The sequence below is a fragment of the Octopus bimaculoides genome, chromosome 16 (assembly GCF_046866305.1).
Source record: "Octopus bimaculoides isolate indiv1 chromosome 16, ASM4686630v1, whole genome shotgun sequence".
NCBI classification, from domain to species: Eukaryota; Metazoa; Mollusca; class Cephalopoda; order Octopoda; family Octopodidae; genus Octopus; species Octopus bimaculoides.
In genome coordinates, this window is record NC_142943.1 from 31,344,654 (window position 1) to 31,370,690 (window position 26,037).

Here is a 26,037-nt window from a genome sequence, read left to right on the forward strand (position 1 = left end):
TCAAACACAGACAAGTACACATACAGAGGTACACATACAGAGGTACACACAGACACAAACACACATTACTGCATACAGGCACAGTTTCATAGACCTGAAGGTATGCACACACAGACTCACACACGCACACACACTACCATACATGCACAGAAACCCGGATACACACACGACTACCTCACACAGGCACCAAAGTACACACACAGACACACACACAGTTAGATTAAGCAATGCACCACAATGTGGATTAATCAATAAAAATTTATACTAAACTCTTAACTACTAATGACATCTTAGTTGTATATCATAACAGCAACAGCAACAACAACAACAGGAACAACAGCATTAACAACAATAGCAACAGCATAACCACAACAAAAAATAACAGTAATAATCATAGGCGTAGGAGTGGCTGTGTGGTAAGTAGCTTGCTTACAAACCACATGGTTCCGGGTTCAGTCCCACTGCATGATACCTTGGGCAAGTGTCTCGTACTATAGCCTCGGGCCGACCAAAGCCTTGTGAGTGGATTTGGTAGACGGAAACTGAAAGAAGCCCATCGTATATATGTGTGTGTGTGTGTGTTTGTCTCCCCCCCCCCCAACATCACTTGACAACCGATGCTGGTGTGTTTACGTCCCCGTAACTTAGCGGTATCAGCAAAAGAGAGACTGATAGAATAAGTACTAGGCTTCTAAAGAATAAGTCCTGGGGTCGATTTGCTCGACTATAGGCGGTGCTCCAGCATGGCCACAGTCAAATGACTGAAACAAGTAAAAGAGTAGTAAGGACAACATCAGCAGCAGCAATATCAAGAACACTAACGTGAGCCCTTTTAACTGGAACCCACCTCAGACTATCTTCTGATTCTATGATACAAACTTCCTGTTTTAAAGTGATCCAAATTAAAACCTTTTTATCAAAATTCTTTGTTTATTTATGCTCCAAACACCAGCTTCAAAACTGACAAAGTTATTTTAGAACTCATCATTATTTTCAAAATTAGTTGAAACAAAAGCAAGAGAAATACACATGGTGCCAAAAGGGTAAAAGATATTGTGAAATGGCAAAAAAGAAAAAAAGAAAAAAAAAAGAACTGAAAGACCACGTCTGTGTTGCTTATGTTTAAGTAAACAATCAAACAATAGCATTGCTTGAAATCAAGTTGCAACCATTATACCTGTGTATCAATGTGTGTGTGTGTGTGTGTGTGTGTGTGTGTGTGTGTGTTAACATGAAGGTGCATGGCTCAGTGGTTAGAGCATCAGGTTCATAATCATGAGGAAGTGAGTTCAGTTCCCAGACAGGGCTGCGTGTGGTGTTCTAGAGCAAGACACTTTATTTCACGTTGCTCCAGTTCACTCAGCTGTAGAAATGAGTTGCAACATCATTGGTGCCAAGCCTTTGCCTTTCCCTTGGGTAACATCAGTGGCATGGAGAGGGGAAGCTGGTATTCATGGGCAACTGCTGGTCTTCCTTGCTCAAACTTGTGCTTAGGAGGGGAACTTTCTACAATCCCATAGTCATTCATGACTGAAGGACGTCTTCTTTATTTCTTTTTTTGTTTACATATGAACTTCTCTGAAAATTGTTCAGTTATGGACACTGATATTGCTCTTATTTACTCCCTGACAACAAATCATCTGCTAGCCTTATGCCTTTCAAGGGATGTAAATTAAGAGATCCCTTACATGAAAAACAGGTATGGGTTAGTGAGAAACAAGGAAGGGCATTTGGTTGCAAAGCAACGCTTTGATAACATATTCCCTCAAACCCATGCTAGCATGGAAAAAGAGACATAAAACAAATAAAAATACATTATTTGAAAGAGAGAACCACCCACAGAGCAGTTTTCATCCTAGATTATATAATGTGTAACCATAAATTTTGGGCGAGTTCTTTTCTTTTACATTATTTACATTCGACGGCTATTTATCCTCATCTTGTTTGTTGTTAACACAACATTTCGGCTGATATACCCTCCAGCCTTCTTCAGGTATCTTGGGGAAATTTTGAACCTGGGTTCTCATTCCTAAGATATTTTTCGATATTATTATTATTGTTAATGTTCAGGTCACTGTTTGGAATCGAACACAGAATCTTGGAGTTAGTAGCCCGTGCTCTTAACCACTACGCCATATGCCCACAGGCATATGGCGTAGTGGTTCTTTTTAGTTTCCTTTTAAGGCTTCTTTTAGTTTCCGTCTATCAAATCCACTCACAAGGCCTTGGTTGGCCCGAGGCTATAGCAGAAGACACTTGCCCAAGGTGCCACACAGTGAGATTGAACCCGGAGCCATGTGGTTGAGAAGCAAGCTTCTTACCACACAGCCATGCCTGCACCTGGGTGTAATTGATTTATTCAAACCCTGTATTTATTTTAATTGAGTCCTGAAGGATGAAAACCCAAACTGACCTCAGCAGCGATAATGGTTTAGGGATTATGGTGATGGAGTAACGGTAAGGATGGTATGGGGGGAGCGAGTAATTATGATATTGCAGTGATGGTACTGGTAGCAGTGGTGTAGGGGCAGTAACGATGGTATGGTAGTGGTGATGCTAATGATGTGACTGTTGTGATGGAAGTGGTAAGGTTGGTATGGTGGTGATGACAGTGGTGGTGTTGGCAGCGTAGGGATATTGCTGTTGTTGTTTAACCCCCCAAATCAGCCCTATTTTAGTATGCCTATGATCAGAGGTGTTCCAGCATTGACCATCCTGTCTTGTTTCCAAGGTTATATCACCCAGTGTGTCCTTTCTTTTTCAAGGTGGTCAGTTACAATTTGAACTGTGATTTCTAGCAGAGGCAGTGACCACAAGAGATGCATCAGTGGTGGAGTGGTAGAGAGGCTTAAAGTGTTGGCATTGATGTTAGGTGCAGTAGCTGTGCTGACGGTAGTGGTGGTGGTGGTAGTGGTGATGGTAGTGGCAATGCAGGTGTAGTGGTGTTTGTGGGAGGGGTGCTGGCAGTGGAGGGGACGGGGGAGTGTTGGGGTTAGAGGCGACGGTGGCAATAATAGTGGTATTGGTGACAGTAGTAGAAGCTGTAGTGTGGTGATGGTGGTGGCATTGGTAGTGCTGGTGATAGAGGTGAGGTGGTAGCAGTAACAGGAGTGGAGAGGGAGGTTGATGATGTTAGTGATTTAACAGTGTTCATGGCATTAGCAATATAGTATTAGTAGTAGTAGAAGTAGTAATGCTGTAGTGGTGATGGCGATGGTGGTGATTACAGTTATAATAATAACAACAGTAAAAGTAGTCACACTGCAGCAGAACACGAAACTACCACTGAACAACAACAACAACAACAACAACAACAAAAAATAGCAACAGCAGCAGCAGCAGCAGCAAGGATGTGCTGAGATCCATGAAATGAACAATCAATCAGTTAGAAGCATCGAGAGAGAGTGAGAGAGGGAGAGAGTGAGAGAGAGAGAGAGAGAGGGGGAAGAAGAGGGAGAGACAGAGGTGTAGTAGTAGAGCAACAGCTGCTATTGATCCATGCAGTGAGTGTAATGCATTGGCTTCTTTAACACTTCTCCATCGCCGCCACTGCCACCACCACCGCCCATCACCATTACCACTATCACCCCCCCCCCATACCACAGCCATCACTACTACCATCACCATCACCACCACCAACATCACTACTGTCACATTACCACTGTTGCAACCACCACTATCACCTGTACTACCACCACCATTGCTTCTACCACTACCATTACCACCTCATCCCCACCACCATCATTACCACCACCACCAAAACCAATATCATCAACACTAACGCTACCACCAAAACCTTCACTGCCTTCGCCACAACGACCATCACTGTTGTCACCAAAATCACCACCACCCTCATTCTCTACCCCACAATCTGTTGACAACATCAAATTGGTAAGTCTTAAAACACCTTTGGGTTTTTGTCTTTTTTTGTGTTATCAGTTTTTTTCCCTATAAATTTGATTAATAAATAGAATTCAATAAGTATTAATTATTCTATCTAATTAGCGCTTAACAAATTTGGGTTGTCAAAATTAACGACTATTTCCATTAATTTTTTGCTGGGCTTTTTTCCTTCCTTTTTTTTTTTTTTTACTACTTAGATGATTTTATTTTTTGTTACAAAATTATAAAATTTTGGTTTCCCTCTGATTCTGACCTCGGTGGCCTTGCCCCATTAAATATGTGGTTTCTCCCTATAAAATTTGTGGCCTTTCCTTATAAAATTCATGGCTTCAGACACTAAAATCTGTAGTTTCACTCCAGACTGCTCTCCATAAAATTTGTAGCTTTACCTAATAAAATTTGTGGTTTCTCCTGTTAAAATTAGCAGCCTTTTCTCAGGATTATTCCTGAGAGCTTTTTAGTAAAGGAAGATAATGATCCCTCCACTTCCAGTAAAAAAAAAAATATCTATATACTGATAATTGAAAATATATAATGACTAGAAAAACAGTATTCATAACAGAGCAGAAATTCTGAGTTACAAGGTAGAAATATTTTTAACTGAGAAAAACAAGCAAGCTGAAAGGACCATAAAAGGGAATTATAAGAACATTTGTACATGGAAAGGAGTCATTAAAGGTGCTGCAAAAATTCTTGAAGTGTAGAGTTGGTACTTACATGAGAGCTTTCATGTTGAAGTAGAGGTGTTGGTTCAAATATATAGACCTTATTTTGGTAAGAGGCTGCAATCTGGAGCCAAAAAACATAACAGATAAATAAATGATTATCACATAACATTATATACAGAAAAAAACACGTGTGTGTGTGTGTGTATACTCTTTTACTTATTTCAGTCATGTGACTGTGGCCATGCTAGAGCACCGCCTTTAGTTGAGCAAATCGGTCCCTTTTGCCAAACCGCTAAGTTACGGGGACATACCAACATCGGTTGTCAAGCGATGTTGGGGGGGGACAAACACAAACATATACACACACACACACATATATATATATATATAAGTCAGTAAATAGTGGGGTTGTGTTAACCGCACGTGGAGAAATAATAGGAAAATGAAGAATAAGGCAGAATGCTAAATTGGAAGCATGTTTTAATAAAGATTTCTAACCGGCTTTCATTGTGAAGTAAATTTTCAAGAAGAAGAATGAAAATGTTTTTTACAAAGAAGTACAAAATGAAGAAAATAATATATAAAAAAATAACTATACCAATACATTATATTGTCTTTGAGCTTTTGAAGTTCAATGGTAGTTCATGTATATAATGGTTGGAAAAATAAGGATGCATGAGAATTGAGATTTGTGTTAGGTTTAAAAAAGTGTTTTCCTGTTTTGACACCACACTTCCTGCTTAACACAAACTGTTAACACTTTTTTAAACCTAACACAAATCTCAATTCTCATGCATCCTTATTTTTCCAACCATTATATACATGAACTACCATTGAACTTCAAAAGCTCAAAGACAATATAATGTATTGGTATAGTTATTTTTTTTTATATATTATTTTCTTCATTTTGTACTTTGTAAAAAAACATTTTCATTCTCCTTCTTGAAAATTTGCTTCACAATGAAAGCCGGTTAGAAATCTTTATTAAAACATGCTTCCAATTTAGCATTCTGCCTTATTCTTCATTTTCCTATATATATATATATATATATATATACATACATATGTACGATGGGCTTCTTTCAGTTTCCATCTACCAAATCCACCCACAAAGCTTTGGTCAGCCTGAGGCTATAGTAGAAGACACTTGCCAAGGTGCCACACAGTGGGACTGAACCTGGAACCATGTGGTTCGTAAACAAGCTACTTACCACACAGCCACTCCTATGCCTACATATATATATATATATATATATATATATATACGCGCCGCAGGCCCCGACTGGGCAACCGAACACCCGTACCGGCACGCCTAGCTCCCTCCCGAGGAGGGAGATCAGCGGTCGGTATTTCCCTTGGCAAAACAAACAGGACACAGTAGTGTGTCGATAAGCCAGCTGGAGGAGATGTCCTCCTGGGGCTAAAAGCAACAGTAACATCCACCCCTAGGGGTCAGCCACACTTAAGTGGCAATATACTTCACTTTATCGTGCAGTTACTGTTAATACTTCATTTAGAGAATTAACATTGCTTATATATATATATATATACATATATACATACCAAAACAGACCTCACCAGTGCTGTGCTGGTGCCATGTGAAAAGTACCCAGTACACTCTGTAAAGTGGTGGGCATTAGGAAAAGCATCTGCTAAACCAGACATTGGAGACCAAAGCAACCCATGGGCTGGTCAGATCCTATCAAACCTTCCAACCCATCCATGCCAGTGAAGGTGGACTGTGCATGTGTGTGTACATGTGTATGCATGCATGCATGTTGGTGTCTCTTACTTACCTTGCCAGTATCTGTAGAACAGTCGACACAGCTAACTTTGATGTTACCATGAGTGACACCAGGTATGACTTGAACTCTTTGGAAATCACTGGCAAGAATCGCTATATCGCAGCCAGCAGCATAGGCCTAGAGAGAGAGAGAGAGAGAGAGAGCAAACAGACAGAGCCATCAGAAAACATATCAATTATAACCACATATTATTAGTATCATTATCAAGGCAGTGATCAGGTGGAATTGTGACTGTGCAGGAGAAAATGCTTAGTGGCATTTCTTCCAAATATTTACATTCTGAGTTCAAATACTGCCAGAGTCAATGAAATCAATTTACTCCTTCCCCTGAAATTGATTGCCTTCAGCCAAAAGCTGAAACCATTATTCTTTTCTACTCTAGGCACAAGGCCTGAAATTTTGGGGATGGGGGCCAGTCTATGAGATCAACTCCAGTATGCAACTGATACTTAATTTATCGACCCTGAAAGCTGAAACCATTATTAGTTTTACTATTAATACTATTGATATTATCATTATTATTACTATAATTATTAAGGTGATGACCTGGCAGAATTGTTAGCATACTGGGCTAAGTGCTTAGCAGTATTTCATCTGTCTTCATATTCTAAGTTCAAGTTCCACCAAGGTCGACTTTACCTTTCATCCTGTCAGGGTCGATAAAAATGAGCACCAGCTGAGTACTAGAGTCAATGTAATTGACTTTCCCCCCTCCCCCAAAATTTCAGGCCTTGTGCCTATAGTAGAAAGGATTATTATTACTATTATTATTAAAGGCCACAAGGGCTGATCACAGAGGACAGTACAAAGATGAAATACAAAAGAGAAAATGATGTGGTGGGGAGGATTTACATGAAGTAAATGGTTAAGACACATTCATAGACAACAATATATGGCAATGTAATATGGAGAGAGAGAGAAGAAACAGGAAGAACAAGGAAAATAAAAAACAGAATAAAAGAGGAGAAAGACAAAAATAGGTAATAAAAAAATAAAAAAATCAGTAAATATTTCATAGAAATTGATTAACCCCATTAGCATTCAGGTTATTCTATCAAGTGTAATGCTTGTTTATTCACATTGTTTTGAATTAATCATGCATTGTCATGTAACTTTGAGATTTTGATGATGTGATAACTTATTTTTAAAATGACATTGCAGGGTGGTGTGAGAGGCCAGATCTGGCCAGTTAGAACATAGAACAGGTAGAATATTTTGGCTGGATCAAAATCAGATTGGAGCCTGGTGTAACCATCTGGTTTCACCAGTCCTCAGTCAAATCATCCAACCCATGCTAGCATGGAAGGCGGCCGTTAAATGATGATGATGATGATGATGATGATGATGGCTGGTTTAAATGCTAAAAGGTTTTAATACAGTGGTTGGTTTACTAACTTAGTACAATGACAAGTTTATTAGCTTAGCATGACATAGGCACAGGTATGGCTGTATAGTTAAGAAGGTTGCATTTTAGCCACAAAGTTTGGGGTTCAGTCCCACTGAGTGGTACCTTGGACAAGTGTCTAACTGCCTTCTAGTAGAGCCCAAAGCCAACCAAAAGCCTTGTGGAAATTTTCTTGGGGGAAATGGAAACTGAAAGATACCCATTGTCTGTGTGTGTGTGTGTGTGTGTGCGTGTGTGTGTGTGTGTGTGTGTGTGTGTGTGCACGCGCATGTGTGTGTGTGTGTGTGTATGTATATGTGTGCTTTTACATTTGCACTCTACAACTGTTTCCACAAGTGGTGCTTGTTGATGTCACTTCTATCAACAAATTGTCCACTCGCTTTGAGCCTATGTAAGTATGAGAAACTGAAAAACAGGTAAGGGTTAATGACAGGAAGAGCATCCAGCTGTAAAACAACACTTCAACATTATATTAACCTTACCCATGTTAGCATGGAAAAAAAAAAATGGACATAAAATGAATGAGCCATTTTACTAACTTAGTAGTAAAATGAATGATTGGCCTAGCAACATCAAACAGATAAAAGCTAATTAGAACTAAGATGATGATGATGATGATACTGATACAATAACAAGAATGAAGTGGATTGAAGAGGTAATCAAGACAAGAATTTACTAGTTCTAGTCTATGAGGACAAAAATATTTAATCTAAATACAAAAAAAATTCTTTGATAACCATAATGAAACAGAAATAAAATCCCCTCTACAAAAAAGAGAAAGATTAATAAAAAGAATTGATTTTGATTTTTTTTCCCCTAATATCCAGACAATTTGTAGTTCTGTTGCAACTGTTGTCCAATCTTAAGATTGCTTCTTCAGATGATACCTTCTTCCTCTTCTGCTGCCTCCTCTTACTCTACATTGTTTAATGGAGACAGAATAGCAAATGTAATTCTAAGCTGTTTATATATCTCTATCTATCTATCTATCTATCTATGTTTATATCAATCTATCTATCTATATATTTTTTTTTTCTTCCCGCGATCCCTTTTGATCCAAATTATCCCCCCCCCCCAAGAAAAGCTCTACTTTGTAATTTGTCCATTTTCTGTATTTAGCCCTGTGTGGCTATAATAAAAAGATCTTTATATCAATCTATCTATCTATCTATATATCAATCTATCTATCTATATATCAATCTATATATCAATCTATCTATCAATATATCAATCTATCTATCAATCTATCTATATATCAATCTATCTATATATCAATCTATCTATCTATCTATCTATATATCAATCTATCTATCTATCTATCTATATATCAATCTATCTATCTATCTATCTATATATCAATCTATCTATCTATCTATCAATCTATCTATCTATCAATCTATCTATATATCAATCTATCTATCTATCTATCTATATATATATCAATCTATCTATCTATATATCAATCTATCTATGATCGTCGAGATCGTATCTAGATAGAGTTCTATGTAGGACAGCGGATAGAGATAGTGTAGGATGTCCACAATTTAAAATAGTCAGCTACACAGATCACAAGTTTGTGACGTGTACGCTCGACTTAGATAAGACACATAGGCAGGGTCCCGGTTACTGGAAACTGAACGCTTCGCTCTTAGCGCGGCAGGTTTACAGGAACCGGATTAGCGAATTAATTAAGAGGGCGTTAACAGGAGCCATCGTTAACAACCGCTGGTGGTTTGCCCTGAAAATGGCAATCAAATCGGAATCTATTAGGTTTAGTAAAGAACTAGCGATAGATCGAAATAGAGTAGAGGGAGACTTAGTTAAGAAACTAGAAGAGGCACTTACAACTGGCAGCGCAACCAACGTTTTGGCTGCGAGGATGGCCCTCGACCAACACCTCAACGCCAAACACGAAGGTTGCGTCGTCAGAGCTAAAATGCGTGCCTTAACGAACGAAGGGATCGAAGCTGCGCGAGAAGCTCGGGTGGCGGAGGCGCAACGCGGTAACAGAGCCACCATTCGGTCTCTAATCGATGAACAGGGATGTAGTCTGCTCGAACCCGAAAGGATGTGTGGGGCCTTTCAACAGCACTTTGCTCGACTGTTCGGTGCGAGCGGTGAGTCGGAACGCAGGATGGACTTCACTGCCTACCTGACCGGCCTGCCGCGGCTCTCGGCGGGAGAGGCAGAGTGTTGTGAGGGTCCCATCACAGCTGCTGAAGTAAGGGATGCTATGGCGGGCTGCGCGAGGGATAAGTCACCTGGATTGGATGGTCTACCCTACGAGCTGTATTGTCAAATGCCAGACTTGTTTGGCGACCTCTTGGCATCAGTCTACTGCAACTGGCAACAAAACGGGAGAATTCCCGGTTTCGTGAGCCGAGGTGCAGTGACATTGCTGAAGAAAGACCCAAACAAGGGGAATTTTATAGATAATTTCAGGCCCATCACTCTGCTCAACGCAGACTTGAAAATTTTGGCCAAAGTAATAGCCGAGAGGTTGGCGCTTGTCATCGATAAACTGGTCGACAGGGCGCAAACATGCGCCGTGCCGGGCAGAAGTATCCATGACAACCTCCACCTCATGCGCTACATCATGGACAGGGTAGTTAAGGATCCTGGCATGGGTGGGGCGCTGATCAATTTAGATCAATCTAAAGCCTTCGATAGGGTCGACCATCGATACCTAGCCGGCCGTCCTCAGGGCAGCTGGCTTTGGTCCCGTCTTCCGCGGTTGGATCGCTGCCTTGTATAGCGGCATCCGATCGGTAATACGGGTAAACGGTCACCTGTCAAAACCGTTCGACATCACGTGTTCGGTCCGTCAGGGATGTCCCTTGTCGGCGCTTCTGTATGTATTGACGATCGAACCACTACTGCGGAAGCTGGCGACACTGAGGGGTATCCCACGAGAGCTGGGTTGCGGGACGAGCGTGTCTGCATATGCGGACGATGTCACCGTCATAGTGTCGAGCGAAAAGCACGTCGAGATGCTAGGCGAGACACTTAAAGAATACGAAACGGTGACAGGAGCAAAAATTAACCCGGAAAAGTCAGTGGGTTTGTTACTCGGCACCTGGAGAAGCAAGCCCATACCGTCCAACAGTGACTCCGTAGTGGGACGCTGGACGGACGGACCGGTTAAACTGCTCGCGGTCTGGTTCAGTCCGGACCTCCAAATGGATAAGAACTGGGACGAGATCACCAGTAGAGTGATCAAACTCAGCCAAACATGGGCTGAGAGAAAGTTATCTCTAAAAGGCCGGGCGGAGGTGGCTAATGTGTATATCGCATCAGTCATCGATTACCGCCTGACCGTCGTGCCTTGTCCCGATGCCACCATCACGAAACTAGAACGCATACTTTTCCGCTTTCTGTGGAAGGGTGGCGTTCCGATGGTGAGGCGATCCATTTGCTGTCAACAACCGTTACGTGGAGGACTGGGGATGCCGTGGTTAATGATGCGCAGACATGCGCTGAGACTGCGGCATCTCTGGAACTTCATTGACGACGGTGAACAGGTGTGGGCGCCGTTTGTGAGGCACGCCTTCCCGCAGCTCGTCTCACTCACCGAACTGCAAACATGGATCAGGAAGAGACCGAAACTGGGCGAATGGCACCGCGAGTGTCGCCAAGCTCTACAACAGCTCTGCCGTCCGGGATCAAACTTGTGCAACTTCCAAACGACCAATGCGTTCTATAGAGGACTAGTGGAGGGGAGGTCTGACGACACTCTCGGGGCAAACCTGGGTGTCGACGAGAAATTCTTAACCCGCCTTTTCAAGACGACGTTCGGGCCGGGGCCAATGGATAATTTCCAGAGATCCCTGGCTTGGCAATGCTATCGAGACGCACTACCAGTTCGAGAGAAGATCTACAGACACGGTTCGAAAACCACCGGACCGACCTGCCCGAGATGCGGTCAGAGCGACGAAACCGTTCTGCACGCACTCGTGCAGTGTCCAGATATTTCAGAGCTGTGGACCTTCGTCGAACGGCTGTTGTCGCGTGTGGGACGAGCCCACTTATCAGCCGAGTCTATCGTGAATATTGTTCCGCCACCTTCCTTTAAACGGGAAGGAAAAACGGTTTTTGTAACACTGATAGCTATGGCAAAAGAATGCGTGTGGTGGACGCGTTTGAAAGGTCTACAAACAAACACTTTCCTCTCTGGTCAGTCCCTCGTCAACTTTTTCAAGTACCACTTGAAAAGGAGGATGAGGATAGAGAGGAAAGTGTTGTCGAATGAAAGTTTCAATAAAAAATGGGTAAATGTGGCAAGAATGGTAAGAATGAAAGACGACACCATTTTAAGCATAGACTTGTAACAAAAAGAGACAAAAAGAGAGAAGGTACTTACTTTCATGTACCTTTAAAAAAAAAAAGCCTGAGGTGACCGTGGTCTTTTCCGTAGGCTTTTCTCTCCACGGATAAACCTAATCTGTTCCCCGTTTTTTACATCAACTGTGATACACGATCCCTATTGATCGCCCCCTCCCACGTTTTTTTTTTTTTTTTTTTTTCTTCCCGCGATCCCTTTTGATCCAAATTATCCCCCCCCCCCAAAGCTCTACTTTGTAATTTGTCCATTTTCTGTATTTAGCCCTGTGTGGCTATAATAAAAAGATATCTATATATCAATCTATCTATCTATCTATCTATATATCAATCTCTCTCTCTCTCTCTCTCTCTCTCTCTCTCTCTCTCTCTCTCTCTCTCTCTCTCTCTCTCTCTCTCTCTCTCTCTCTCTCTCTATATATATATATATATATATATATATATATATATATATATATATATATCTATATATACTCATTCCTTGCTTATTTTTCTTTTATTTATTTAATTATGCTAAATCCCCCATCCCCACCCACCATACCATCACTACTTTCTTGATTTGCAAACAGTTTATCTCTCATGCTATTAAGCAATATTGTCTCTCTGAATACTTGGTTTTTGGATTCCTCCATGTATGAGGTGGGGACACACATTCTTGGCAATGACATGTTAATTTCTCCTCTCCTAAGCCTCTCTCTTGTTATAATTCTGTTGAAATACATTGCCTTTGTTTCAATTTATTTTGCAAATAATGAAGAATTCACTAAAATAATTATTATTAAGGTGATGTTTGGAACATAGATTAACATGGAACCTTAAGGTGATGTTTGGAACATAGATTAACATGGAACCTTAAGGTGATGTTTGGAACATAGATTAACATGAAACCTTAAGGTAAGGTTTTACTTTTAAACACTTTAAAACATGATGTTTGCATTATTGCACCTGGGGTGGTCTCAGGCAGTTTGATATCAAAAAGGTTAATTTTATTCAACACACACACGAGGACAGTTGTGTGAAGAAGTGTCAATCTCTAACTGTGGAAGGAACCTTTCAAAGAGGTAGACCCAGGAAAATATGGGTCAAAGTGGTGAAGCATGATCTTCAGATGCTGAGTCTCATGGAGGCAATGACAAGCGATTGAGACCTTTGGCAGCTTGCTGTGTTTGAGAAGACATGTCAAGCGAAGTGAAATTGTAGTTGTGGTCAGTGCTGGTGACACGTAAAAGGCACCCACTACACTCTTGGAGTGGCTCGTATTAGGAAACCAAGCCAAACCAAACTGGAGCCTAGTACAGCAATCTGGCTTACCAGTTCCAGTCAAACCATTTAACCCATGCCAGCATGGAAAACAGATGCTAAATGATAATAATGATCACAAACACAAAAAAAAAAAAATCATATTCCTACATTTTTGAATACCAGAATATATAGAAAAAACTGAAAATAGTTGTAGTTCACTTGAAGCACTGTAGTAACAGAAGTAGAAAAATGAAAGAAATGAGAAATAAGGAGAGCTTCGAACAATGCAGAAAGTTTTGAAATTCTTTATATTTCAAGTGCAAAGGCCCTACCTTCAGAAGAATACAGTCAAGGAAATATATATTTACATAGACACTGCCATTTTGGATAACTCAGGGATGGCTACACCTTCATTTAAATAGGTAAAAATAGGTAAAAAAAAAATCAGAAAAATTTCGTAGAAATTGATTAACCCCATTAGCATTCAGGTTATTCTATCAAGTGTAATGCTTGTTTATTCACATTATTTTGAATTAATCATACATTGCCGTATAACTTTGAGATTTTTATGATGTGATAACTTATTTGTAAAATGACATTGCAGGGCAGTGCGAGAGGCCAGATCTGGCCAGTTAGAACATAGAACAGGTAGAATACTTTGGCTGGATCAAAATCAGATTGGAGCCTGGTGTAGCCATCTGGTTAGCCAGTCCTGAGTCAAATCGTCCAACCCATGCTAGCATGGAAAGCAGACGTTAAATGATGATGATGATATATATATATATACACACACAAACACTCAGACAGACAGACAGACACAAACATCAAAACAGACAAATAAAGAGATACGCATACACACAGATACATAAACAACAATACATACAGATGTATACTTATACATACACACACAGAGTTGTACACAAGCACACGTGAAATAATGTCATAGAGTTCATACAGTGAATTCTCTCCTAATTACTCCTCATTGATATTAATTGTTAATTAGCTGTGTTTCCACAGCAACAGCTTGTTAAGACTAATTATGATGTGTCTGCTTGAGAGACATATTAGATTTATATGTTAACTAAGAAAAAATTACATATGATATATATATATATATATATATATATATATATATTTAATTATATGTATTTCTTCTATCTTAATGAATAAAAAATTCTTCGGATAGAATAAATGGGTTAATAGAAACCAATGTAGCAAAGAACACAAAATAACTGTGGTGTAGTTCCTGTTTTTAAGGCAGGAACTCCTTGAAATTTTGGGTATTTGAGTATATTTAAAAATTTAAGGATTGGAGAAAACGCATGTTATAATTGCATACTTTATTCCTACATATGTTTCAAAGGATTACAACCTATGTGATCCATAGGGATCTGTGATATTAAAATTGTAACCTTCTCTTCAGGGAATGCATGGGAATCATCTTAAACGTAAGACATTATGACCGAGTTATGATACATTATGATACTCGGTCATAATGTCTTACGTTTAAGATGATTCCCATGCATTCCCTGAAGAGAAGGTTACAATTTTAATATCACAGATCCCTATGGATCACATAGGTTGTAATCCTTTGAAACATATGTAGGAATAAAGTATGCAATTATAACATGCGTTTTCTCCAATCCTTAAATTCTTAAATAAATATATATATATATATATATATATCATCATTATCGTTTAACATGTGCCTTCTATGCTGGCATGGGTGGAATGGTTTGACAAGAGCTGGCCAGGCTTCTGTGACTGTTTTGGCAGGATTTTTACAGCTGGATGCCCTTCCTAACACCAACCACTCAACAGAGTGGACTTAGTGCTTTTTATGTGGCACAAGCACAGGCAAGGTCAGTTTTACATATATATACATATATATATATATATATATATATATATATATATATATATATATATTGAAGGCACGCGGCCTAGTGCATAGTGTGTTGCACTCATTATGGGTTCAAATCCCAGATTAGGTGGTGCATTGTGTTTTTGGAGCAAAACAATTTCACGTGGCTCCAGTTCCCAATCATGGGAACATGTGGGCCTGCTCCAGTAGGGTGACATCATTTGAAGGCTTTGTGTCCAGCAATATGTAACATCTGACAATCTGGTCAGTCATGTGATTATGTGATATACATATACATATATGGGTTTCAGGTCTTTCAACATCAGGCTCCACTTCACCTAGTTGATGCAACCTTGGTTGATCAAGTCCCAGCTTGCACCTCAATTGTAGCAAACTAGTGGTTTGCCCTCTGTATCCAATACCCCACCATGGCCTTCTCTGCAGCTTCAAGTGATTGAATTTATGGCCCTCCTCTTTGATGCACTTATAACTACAAGCCCAGTCAGAGCCTTGCAAAGTGAATGCCCCCCCCCGACCCCCAACAGCCTACATCAATTGTCTCGCCACGGGCCTACCAGTCCTATGGCTCAAGGACATAACACAGTACCAGACTTCTTATCTGACTTCCAGAAATCTGTAATTACCAAAAAACCAGCTGTTTTTGAAATTAGATACTTTTGAATTTCAAGGGATAGCTACAGCTGGTTAGTTAATTTACATATGGTTTGTTAAAGATAGTTTTGTTCTTCAATTTTTTTTAATGGATTAAAAAGATTAAACATACTCTACAGTAGAAGTGTATTAATGGCACCTATATCTGTTAAATTCTTCTTTGTTTACATTCCAATCTATAAACATTATACTGTATACATGGTATTATATAATATATATTTGAAGAATTTGAAGTGGGTTAATAAATATCAAGTAGACCCTGCTTTAGAAGTGTATTAATTTGAATATGTTAAATACAATTTAGTGCTTTACTTTTCATAGTTTATTTTATATTTTAAGTGTGTGGTAAGATGTTTGCTTTCCAACCACATAGTTCTGAGTTCAGTTCTACTGTGTGGGACCTTGGGCAAGTGTCTTCTACTATAGTCTCAAGCTGAGCAAAGCTTTGTGCATGGATTTGATAGATGGAAACTGAAAGAAGCCCATCGTATATATGTATGTGAGTGTATATGTTTGTGTGTTGTTCCCCAACATCAAACCTGCAAGCCAATAAGAGAGCCCCTATTCCCTACTTGATCTGCTATAAATAGCAGCCAAACCTCAATCAAATGACACTCTCTTATTTCATGAAATTATTCCTAGTTCCCTGTGCTTATTCAAAAGACAGGATGGTTGGTCATGACTGGAATGTTTCTGATCATAGCTAGGTCTGCTCTAAACCACAGCAACCACCTCCACCATTATTTCTAACAATCATTTAACCCCCCACCCCACCCCCACCTCTATCTTCACACCTGAATTTGTCTCCTGTCTGTCTTAACCTATATCAGTTGCTATTTCTGTAAGAGGAAGCAAAGAACAGCAAACAGCCAAGCAATCTTTAAATAGGTGCAGACATAGTAGCGTAGTTAGGAAATAGGCTTTGCAACTGCATGAGATGTGGGTTCGATTTCATAGCATGAAATTTTAGACAAGTTTCAAATACAGATCTGCACTGACTAAACCCTTGTGAAAGAAACTAGGCGGGTGGAAACTGTGTTGAGGCCCACCAAAAAGGATCATTCCTGTTCTTGGGTGTTGAATGTAATTTGTCTCTTAACACCACCACCTCCCCTTTAATTAAGTTCAATCTGTTATGATCGCAAAGGACAAGTCTTTAGACTGAGGGACAACTTCAGTCCCTCTTATCAGTCAAGAGGCCCCTGAAAAGTGTCACAGGAGCTACCTTTTCTCTTGGTACTATGCCATTTAAAAATCATTTTCTCTTTCTCCAAATTATAGTAAACACAGCGTTCAACAAAGCTCCATGCTAATAATATACTTTGTCTTATGATGTATTCATTCATTCATTCATTTGCTTGTTTGTTCGTTCATTCATTCATTCATTCATGTAGCCAAGCTGAACACTGATGATTTCACTGGTGGATAAATACTCAATCAATAATATATTCAACTATTTCTTCCATGGAGAGGATGATGATAATAATGATAACAATAAAAACAACAATAACATTAATGATATGGATATGACTTGTCAACTTCAAAGAATATGCAAATTTATGGCTCTATAATCACAATAACATTCATGCATGAGAGATTAAGAAAATTTGAATAATAAGTATATAAATAAGCAAATAAATACTAAGTGCCTGATACAAAGTGGCAAGGTAACACACACACACACACACACACACACACATGCATGCACATATATATTAATGTTTGTTTTTATATCAAGTTATAATCATCATCATCATTTAAGGTCTGTTTGCCGTGTTGGCATAGGTTGAATGCTTTGACAGGATCCAGCAAAGGATTACTCAATACTTTTTTCATAGAGAACACATTAAATTTTTACAAAGAATAGGTTGATAGTGACTCTGAAGTTCTGGCTTGCTTGACTTCATTCGACAGTCTGCTGAAGGTGAGCAAGCTAAAACTTCGAAGTCACTGCCGATCTTTTCCTTGTAAAAGTTAATACATAGACACACATATAGTTGTAGTAGGACATGTGTGTGAAGGGGGGCGTGGCTTAGTGGTTAGGAAATTTGGTTCATGATTGCAAGGTCGTGACTTTGATACCTGGCAGCACATTGTGTCCTTGAGCAAGACACTTCATTTCACATCGCTCCAGTCCACTCAGCTGGCAAAAATGAGTTGTACATGTATTTCAAAGGGAAAGCCTTGTCACATTCTGTATCATGCTAAATCTCCCTGAGAACTATGTTAAAGGTACACATGTTTGTGGAGTGCCCAGTCACAAGCAGGCCATTCCATTAACTGGATCAGCAGGAACTCTTGTTGTTGGAATTAACAGTGTGCCAATAGAGTAGGGCCTATATGCTATGACCAGGTACTGAAAGTGGACATGAACCATACAAATGAAAAGTATGGAAGATCATAACAAGCAGTAGCCATGGAAATTTCATGGTTATTCTGAAAATCATAAGATTAACAGAAGGGAATAGAGAACTATGAAATAAATACATAATTTCTTTGGAGATTATGCATTTTTTTCCAAAGCACTTGATTTTGAAGGTGATGTAAGATTCACATTGGCAATACTGAAAGTACATTTTGGAAACAACATTCTTAGTTATACCTTTATAGTTATACACTTCCAGCCTGAGAGTTGTCTATTATTTTTATCTTTATATCAAGAAGTGAACACCAACCATTTTTTATCTATGGACCCTTTTAATTACTATTTTATTCTGGTGGGCCCCCATAGCCATTCAATGTTAAAAAATTAGTTTTATAGAAACTTTTCTCGAAATTCCTATTTTGTTTTTCACACATTAACTTGTGTAGGGTGAACTATGTAAAACAGTAGAGAACGTAACCAAGCTGTTTCTTGCAATACATACCAATACATACATCTAAAGCAAATTACTACTGTGGATCCCCAATGTATCATTTTGTTGTGAGGAACACAAAAAAATTTATATGAACCCTAGTTAAGAAACTACTGCACTAGGAAGAGCTTCAAACATTGTCTTTAATCTTAGTCTCATTTTCTCCCAAAATGTTAGCCTGCACATAGGGCAGCAAGACATCTCTGATCACCTCAATGAAGTGAGAAAAAGTGAGCCATAGAGGACAATGAGTAAATAACTAAGGGAAGTTGCTAAATATCTTTCATACTACGATCACAACTGTCCGACGAATGGTAATATGAAACAGCTTGCGAACATTTTTTGGCTTTAATAAAAGCATATTACTCTACCTTTGGTATTTGAGTACTATTTTTTTCCACCTTGTTTTGCATTTATCTGCTTGCTCGTGTGTGTGTATATATATATATGTACCTGTGTTCTTTGCCTGTGAGGAACCTTGCAGAACCTCCTCTCCATCTTACTTCCTGGATGCAGCACATATCTACGCATCTCCGTTCAAGCATCTCAACAATTTCACCAGATCTACCTTTCAGCGTGCCGACGTTGAGAGTGCCAATCCTAACAGTATGGGTGTTGGGGGTGTGGGCCTGTAGCCTGGGAAGGGGAAAAGCAGTGACACTGCTTTTCCCCTTCCCAGGCTACAGGCCCACACCCCCAACACCCATACTGTTAGGATTGGCACTCTCAACGTCGGCACGCTGAAAGGTAGATCTGGTGAAATTGTTGAGATGCTTGAACGGAGATGCGTAGATATGTGCTGCATCCAGGAAGTAAGATGGAGAGGAGGTTCTGCAAGGTTCCTCACAGGCAAAGAACACAGGTACAAGATTTTCTGGGCAGGGAACACTGACGGGGTCGGGGGCGTAGGAATACTTCTAGCGGAGAAATGGGTGGATAAGGTAATCGAGGTCGTTAGAGTAAGTGACAGAGTACTTAAGATCAGACTAGTGCTTCATCATAGATTAGCTACTGTCATCTCAGCCTATGCACCTCAACCTGGGCTACCAGATGGTCTGAAAGACCAATTCTATGACACCCTCTTGCAAACTACCTCGTCGACGAGTGACAGGGACCTTCTCTTTGTGGCTGGAGACTTCAACGGTCATGTCGGACGTCGTGCTGGGGGCTTCCATGGCATACATGGAGGCTATGGCTTCGGTTCCCGCAACGAGGAGGGAACCAGACTGCTGGAGTTCTGTGATGCAACCAATCTTATGGTCTGCAATACCAACTTCAGGAAACCTGCCAGTCACCTAGTCACCTACCGCTCCGGCAGACACTCTAGCCAAATCGACTACATCCTCGCCAGAAATAGGGAAAGAGGGCGGCTTATAAATGCCAAAACCTACCCTGGCGAAGAATGTACCCCACAACATAGATTAGTAGTTAGCGACTTTGGGATCAAGGCAAAATGGGTGCCCAGAATTAGACAGGCTTGGAGAAGAAGGGTGTGGAAGCTTAAAGACCCTGCAAACGGACAGAGACTTAGAGACAAGTTACTTGAAGCATTTAACGAAATAGAAGGGGATATAGCATCATACAACGTGGAAGACAATTGGAGATTTCTGCGGGACAACCTGTTGAAAGCCACCGACCAGATTTGTGGGTGGTGTAAGGTCCCCTCCCAACCCAGAGTAACGTGGTGGTGGAACAAGGAGGTAGACAGGGCTATTAGACAAAAGAAACAGGCTTGGAAGGACTGGAAGAACGGTGGTAGCAGGGAATTGTACCAATGTGCCAGAAGGGAGGCTAGGCGACAGGTTTATTTAGCCAGAGGGGAAGCAGATAAGGAAAGATTTGCCAATGTTCTGCGCCGTGAGGACCAAAGACTCGAGGTATTTCGTGTTGCAAGACAGTGTAGGAGAGAGAATAGTGATGTTGTAGGAGAGAAATGTGTTCGCATGGATGATGGTACGCTTGCATTAAATGAGGATGCAAAGAAAGAGGTCTGGAGATGCCACTACGATAGATTGCTTAATAAAGAGAATGAATGGGAGAAAGAGAGCCTGCCTTATGTCGACCCAATAGAGGGACCAGCTATCCGAGTTGATAGTACCAGGGTAGATAAAGCAATTAAGAGTATGAAGACCGGGAAAGCCCCCGGCCCATCAGGAATCACTGCAGAGATGCTCAAAATATCTGGCAGTGTTGGCTATAGCCTAGTCACCCGTATTACGAACCAGGTGATACACGAAGGAGTCATACCCTATGACTGGTGTAGCAGCATCATAGTCAACTGCTACAAAGGTAAAGGGGACGCTTTAGATACAAATAATTACAGAGGCATCAAGCTGTTAGATCAGGTTATGAAAGTTACAGAGAGGGTCATAGCCCAACTAATTAGGGAGCGAATCAATTTAGATGAGATGCAGTTTGGGTTCGTGCCAGGTAAAAGCACTACTGATGCCTTATTTCTAGTGAGACAGTTGCAAGAGAAATACCTAGCTAAGGATAAACCTCTGTACCTGGCTTTCGTTGACATGGAGAAAGCCTTTGACAGGGTCCCCCGATCCCTTATCTGGTGGTCAATGAGGAAACTTGGGATAGAAGAATGGTTAGTGAGAGCTGTGCGAGCCATGTACAGAGATGCTGCCAGTAAGGTGAGGGTTGGAAATGAGTACAGCAATGAATTCCGGGTAGAGGTAGGGGTCCACCAAGGTTCCGTCCTCAGCCCCCTATTATTTACCATAGTCCTCCAGGCAATCACAGAGGAGTTCAAGACAGGTTGCCCCTGGGAGCTCCTCTATGCTGATGACCTTGCCCTAATTGCGGAGTCACTATCAGAACTAGAGGAGAAGTTTCAGGTGTGGAAGCAAGGTCTAGAATTGAAGGGCCTTAGAGTCAACCTAGCTAAAACCAAAATCCTAATAAGTAGGAAGGTAGATAAAACACAAACCCCTTCAGGTAGATGGCCCTGCTCAGTATGTAGAAAAGGAGTAGGTAGTAACTCTATAAGATGTACCCGGTGCAAGCTATGGACACATAAGAGGTGCAGCAACATCAAAGGCAGGTTAACTAGCAAGTTAGTTTTTGTTTGTGGCAGATGTTCAGGTGCAATAAAGACTGCAAACAAACAGGAAACAACTTCTATCTCATTCCAGGGTGAAAAACTAGAGGTAGTCGATAGCTTCCGCTATCTGGGCGACCAAGTTAGTAGTGGGGGTGGGTGCGCTGAAAGTGTAGCTGCTAGAATAAGAATAGCCTGGGCAAAGTTTAGAGAGCTCTTACCCCTGCTGGCGACAAAGGGACTCTCACTCAGAGTAAAAGGCAGACTGTATGACGCATGCGTACGAACAACCATGCTACATGGCAGTGAAACATGGGCTGTAACTGCTGAGGACATACGTAAGCTCGCAAGGAATGAAGCCAGTATGATCCGTTGGATGTGTAATGTCAATGTGAATACCCGTCAGAGCGTAAGTATCTTGAGAGAAAAGCTGAACATTAGAAGCATCAGTTGTGGCGTGCAAGAGAGACGATTGCGCTGGTATGGACATGTGGTGAGAATGGAGGAGGATAGCTGCGTGAAAAAGTGCCACACCCTAACAGTTGAGGGAACCCGTGGAAGAGGTAGGCCCAGGAAGACCTGGGCTGAGGTGGTGAGGCAAGACCTTCGTACATTGGGCCTCACCGAGGCGATGACTACGGACCGAGACCTTTGGAAATGGGCTGTGCGTGAGAAGACCCGGCAAGCCAAGTAAGATCGTTGCCAGTGCCCCTGGACTGGTTCTTGTGCGGTTGGCACATGAGATGCACCATTTTGAGCGTGGCCGTTGCCAGTACCGCCTGACTGGCTCCTGTAGGATTTTCGAGCGAGATCGTTGCCAGTGCCCCTGGACTGGCTTGTGCGGGTGGCACATAAAAGACACCATTTCGAGCGTGGCCGTTTTCGTGCGGGTGACACGTAAAAGCACCCACTACACTCTCTGAGTGGTTGGCGTTAGGAAGGGCATCCAGCTGTAGAAACTCTGCCAAATCAGACTGGAGCCTGGTGTTGCCATCCGGTTTCACCAGTCCTCAGTCAAATCGTCCAACCCATGCTAGCATGGAAAGCGGACGTTAAACGATGATGATGATGATGATGATGATGATATATATATAAATACGATGAAGATATTTATAAGACTCACTGGTTTTTCTGTTCTGACTGCAATAAGCTAACAGCATAATGGTGTTTTAATTGTAACTAATTAAATATTATTAATTTGTATGGAAAATTGATTGAAAGGTGACAGAAAACAGGAGACAGAAGATGAAAACAGCAGACAAGGACAGTGAGGTGGAAGACAAATAGAAGAAAGATAGGAAAAGACAGACAAAGAAGACAGAAGAAAACAGAGAGGAGACAATGAATAACAAAGATGAAGGTGACAGCAGAAGAAGCAAAAGAAAGACAGAAGATGAAAAAAATAAATGAAAAGACAATATCAACAACAGCTGAAGTAAGTTTGACTGGCAGGAAAATGGTCTGTCTCTGTTGGTATTGGAGACTTGCTTTTGGAGTTTATTATTGAAGAATTGTAAGATAGATTACAAAATTGAAATATAACAGTTATTAATTGTACAAGAAGAACTCTAAGAAATCTGTTTAGTTTTCTGGCAACAGCTGTTATTGAACAGAACTGATTAATGGCCCTAGTGTAAACTTTTTGTCTTATTGGGAAAAGAAAAACAGCCAAGCATTTTATATAGATATTAAAAAAAATATAGTATAAGATATATATATATATATATATATATATATATATATATATATATACATATATATATATATATATATATACATACATATATATATACATATATATATATATATATATACATATATATATATATACATATATATATACATACATATATATATACATATATATATATATATACATATATATATACATACATATATACATACATATATATATACATATATATATACATACATATATATATACATATATATATATATATATACATATATATATACATACATATATATATACATATATATATATACATATATATATATATATACATATATATATATATATATATATATATATATATATATAACACCACTTCATCCCATATCTTCCTGGAAGGAGTAGACCCAGGAAAACACAGAGCGAAGTGGTGAGAAAGGACCTTCAGATGTTGGGCCTCATAGAAGAGATGACAGAGGACCAAGGCACATGCACACACACACACACACACAAAATGGGCTTCTTTCAGTTTTTGTATGCCACATTCACTCACAAGACACTGGTTGGTCCAGGGCTATAGTAGAAGACACTTACCCAAGGTGCTATGCAGTGGGACTGAACCTGAGACTGCATAGTTGGGAAGCAAGCTTCTTAACCACACAGTCACACCACTGCTTACCATCCCTAAGGGCTAAACAGGGCAATGATGAAAAATATGGTTAAAAAAATAATATCTATCTTGAGCCTACAGGGATCAAGATGCCGAAAATTATTCAGATTTTCCAGATGTTTAGGTTGAGACTACAAAATCCTAATCCTAACCCATCACTACTGAACTAAATACCAATCTTCACAGGGCCAACCCCCAGGTATCACTGGTACTCCTTTTTAACTAAGTGTTCTGGCACAATATGAAATTCAGTGCCTTATGCAAAGACAGAAAAGCCAACATGATCCAAGAATTGAATTCATGACATAATGATCATCAGTTCAACACCCTAACCACGAGGCCTTGTGCCTACCCATTAGCATGAAAGTTTTAATTATTTCTTTGAAACACTATCTCATTAGTCAGCTTTTATATCATCTATGTTCTATTTAAATCTGTTATCAATGACCGTATTATCACATGATTTCTGTGAAGACACAAAAGCAAATAATTTTTTGAAGAAAATAATACAAAGGCCATCCTAAAATAATATTTACAAATACATTATGAGACAGACGTCAGGTGAATTAGTATTTAGGTCCAGGCCAGTCCTGGCTGAGTAGACTTATGATTAAAGGCATTCTAACCATGACCATCCAATTTGATTTTCAGTCATAGCATATCAGCACTACATTATTCAATGTACTCTTCTCTGTTGTTGTTTAGCCCAGGTCTTGCTGTAGAGGAGGTACATGGTTACCCAGCCAGAGAGATAAAGAAAGAGTGAAAGAGAGAGAGAGAGAGAGAGAGAGAGAGAGAGAGTTGACAAGAAAGAGGGCAGAAACAGGTTTACTACCTCATCCAGTTGGCCACACCACCTGCATGGTTACCTAGCTGGAGGGAAGTGTAAGACAAGGAGAAAGAGGGAGTGATCAAGAATGAGGGCAGAAACAGGTGTGCTGCTGAAGAGGAGATACGTGGTTACTCAGAAAGAGAGAAAGAGAAGGAGAGAGAGTTAAAATATTCTTCCTGTTTTATGTTCAAAGCAGGCCAGATCCAGCCTCTCACACCTACCTTACAGAGTGACACAGATGGCTAAGACAGATGCAGTGACCAGCAAGCCGTAGGTTTTACATTAGAGTGGCCTTCTCCCAAGTGAACAGCCTTCAGAAAGGGAGAGCTCCGTCTACCCAGGAAGAACAAGAAGGATACCAAAGAGGACACCGGACCCACCCAAGAGACTCTACTCCTTGATTGACTGTCAAGGTTGACTCTCCAAGCCTATTCCTTTCCCAAGGTATTCACAAGGCAGTGACGGCTTGTGATTGGGGTTTCTTCCAAAAACATGCTAATTAACCCACAAATGAGACCCTGACAAGTACTATGTTCTCAGTCAGAGCAGACCTGGCAACATAAGTGGCCAAGAGATTCTATGCACCTGAAAACCCTGGAACTCCCAAACCAGAGCTCCACAACCAAATGCAGTTGGAAGTTATACTCAGATATAAGACATATATACTTTACTAATACTGATTTTAAATTTTGGCACAAGGCCAGAGAGGCTAAGATGATTCCATCGATCTCAATGCTCAAATGGTACTTATTTTATCAACCCCGAAAGGATGAAAGGCAAAGAAGACCTCAATAGAATTTGAACTCAGAACATAAAGACAGATGAAATGCTGCTAAGCATTTTGCCTGGCATGCTAATGATTCTGCATACTCTACTAATACTGAAATCAACAGAATAAAGGGGAAAATCCCTGTAAGTAGACTTTCAAAAAATGAACTTTGCTTTTATGGAAGTCTTTCAGGAAATCCATAGTCGACCGCTGCCAAACAAAAGTAAGACTTCAGCTTGATTCAACAATGAAGATAAATATAATTTATTTTT

General features: G+C 40.3%; 1 protein-coding gene across 3 annotated transcripts in view; it reads right to left on the minus strand.

The window, feature by feature from the left end:
• The window catches only part of LOC106878469 (dmX-like protein 2), a 109,301-nt gene that overhangs the window by 69,499 nt on the left and 13,765 nt on the right, over positions 1–26,037 (minus strand). For all 3 annotated transcript variants that reach the window (XM_089364426.1, XM_089364427.1, XM_089364425.1), the window contains exons 2-3: positions 6,368–6,493; positions 4,621–4,692 (exon numbers count right to left, since the gene is read on the minus strand). In XM_089364426.1, coding sequence (XP_089220552.1) covers positions 4,621–4,692; positions 6,368–6,493 — 198 coding nt within the window. The remainder of the gene's footprint in view (positions 1–4,620; positions 4,693–6,367; positions 6,494–26,037) is intronic.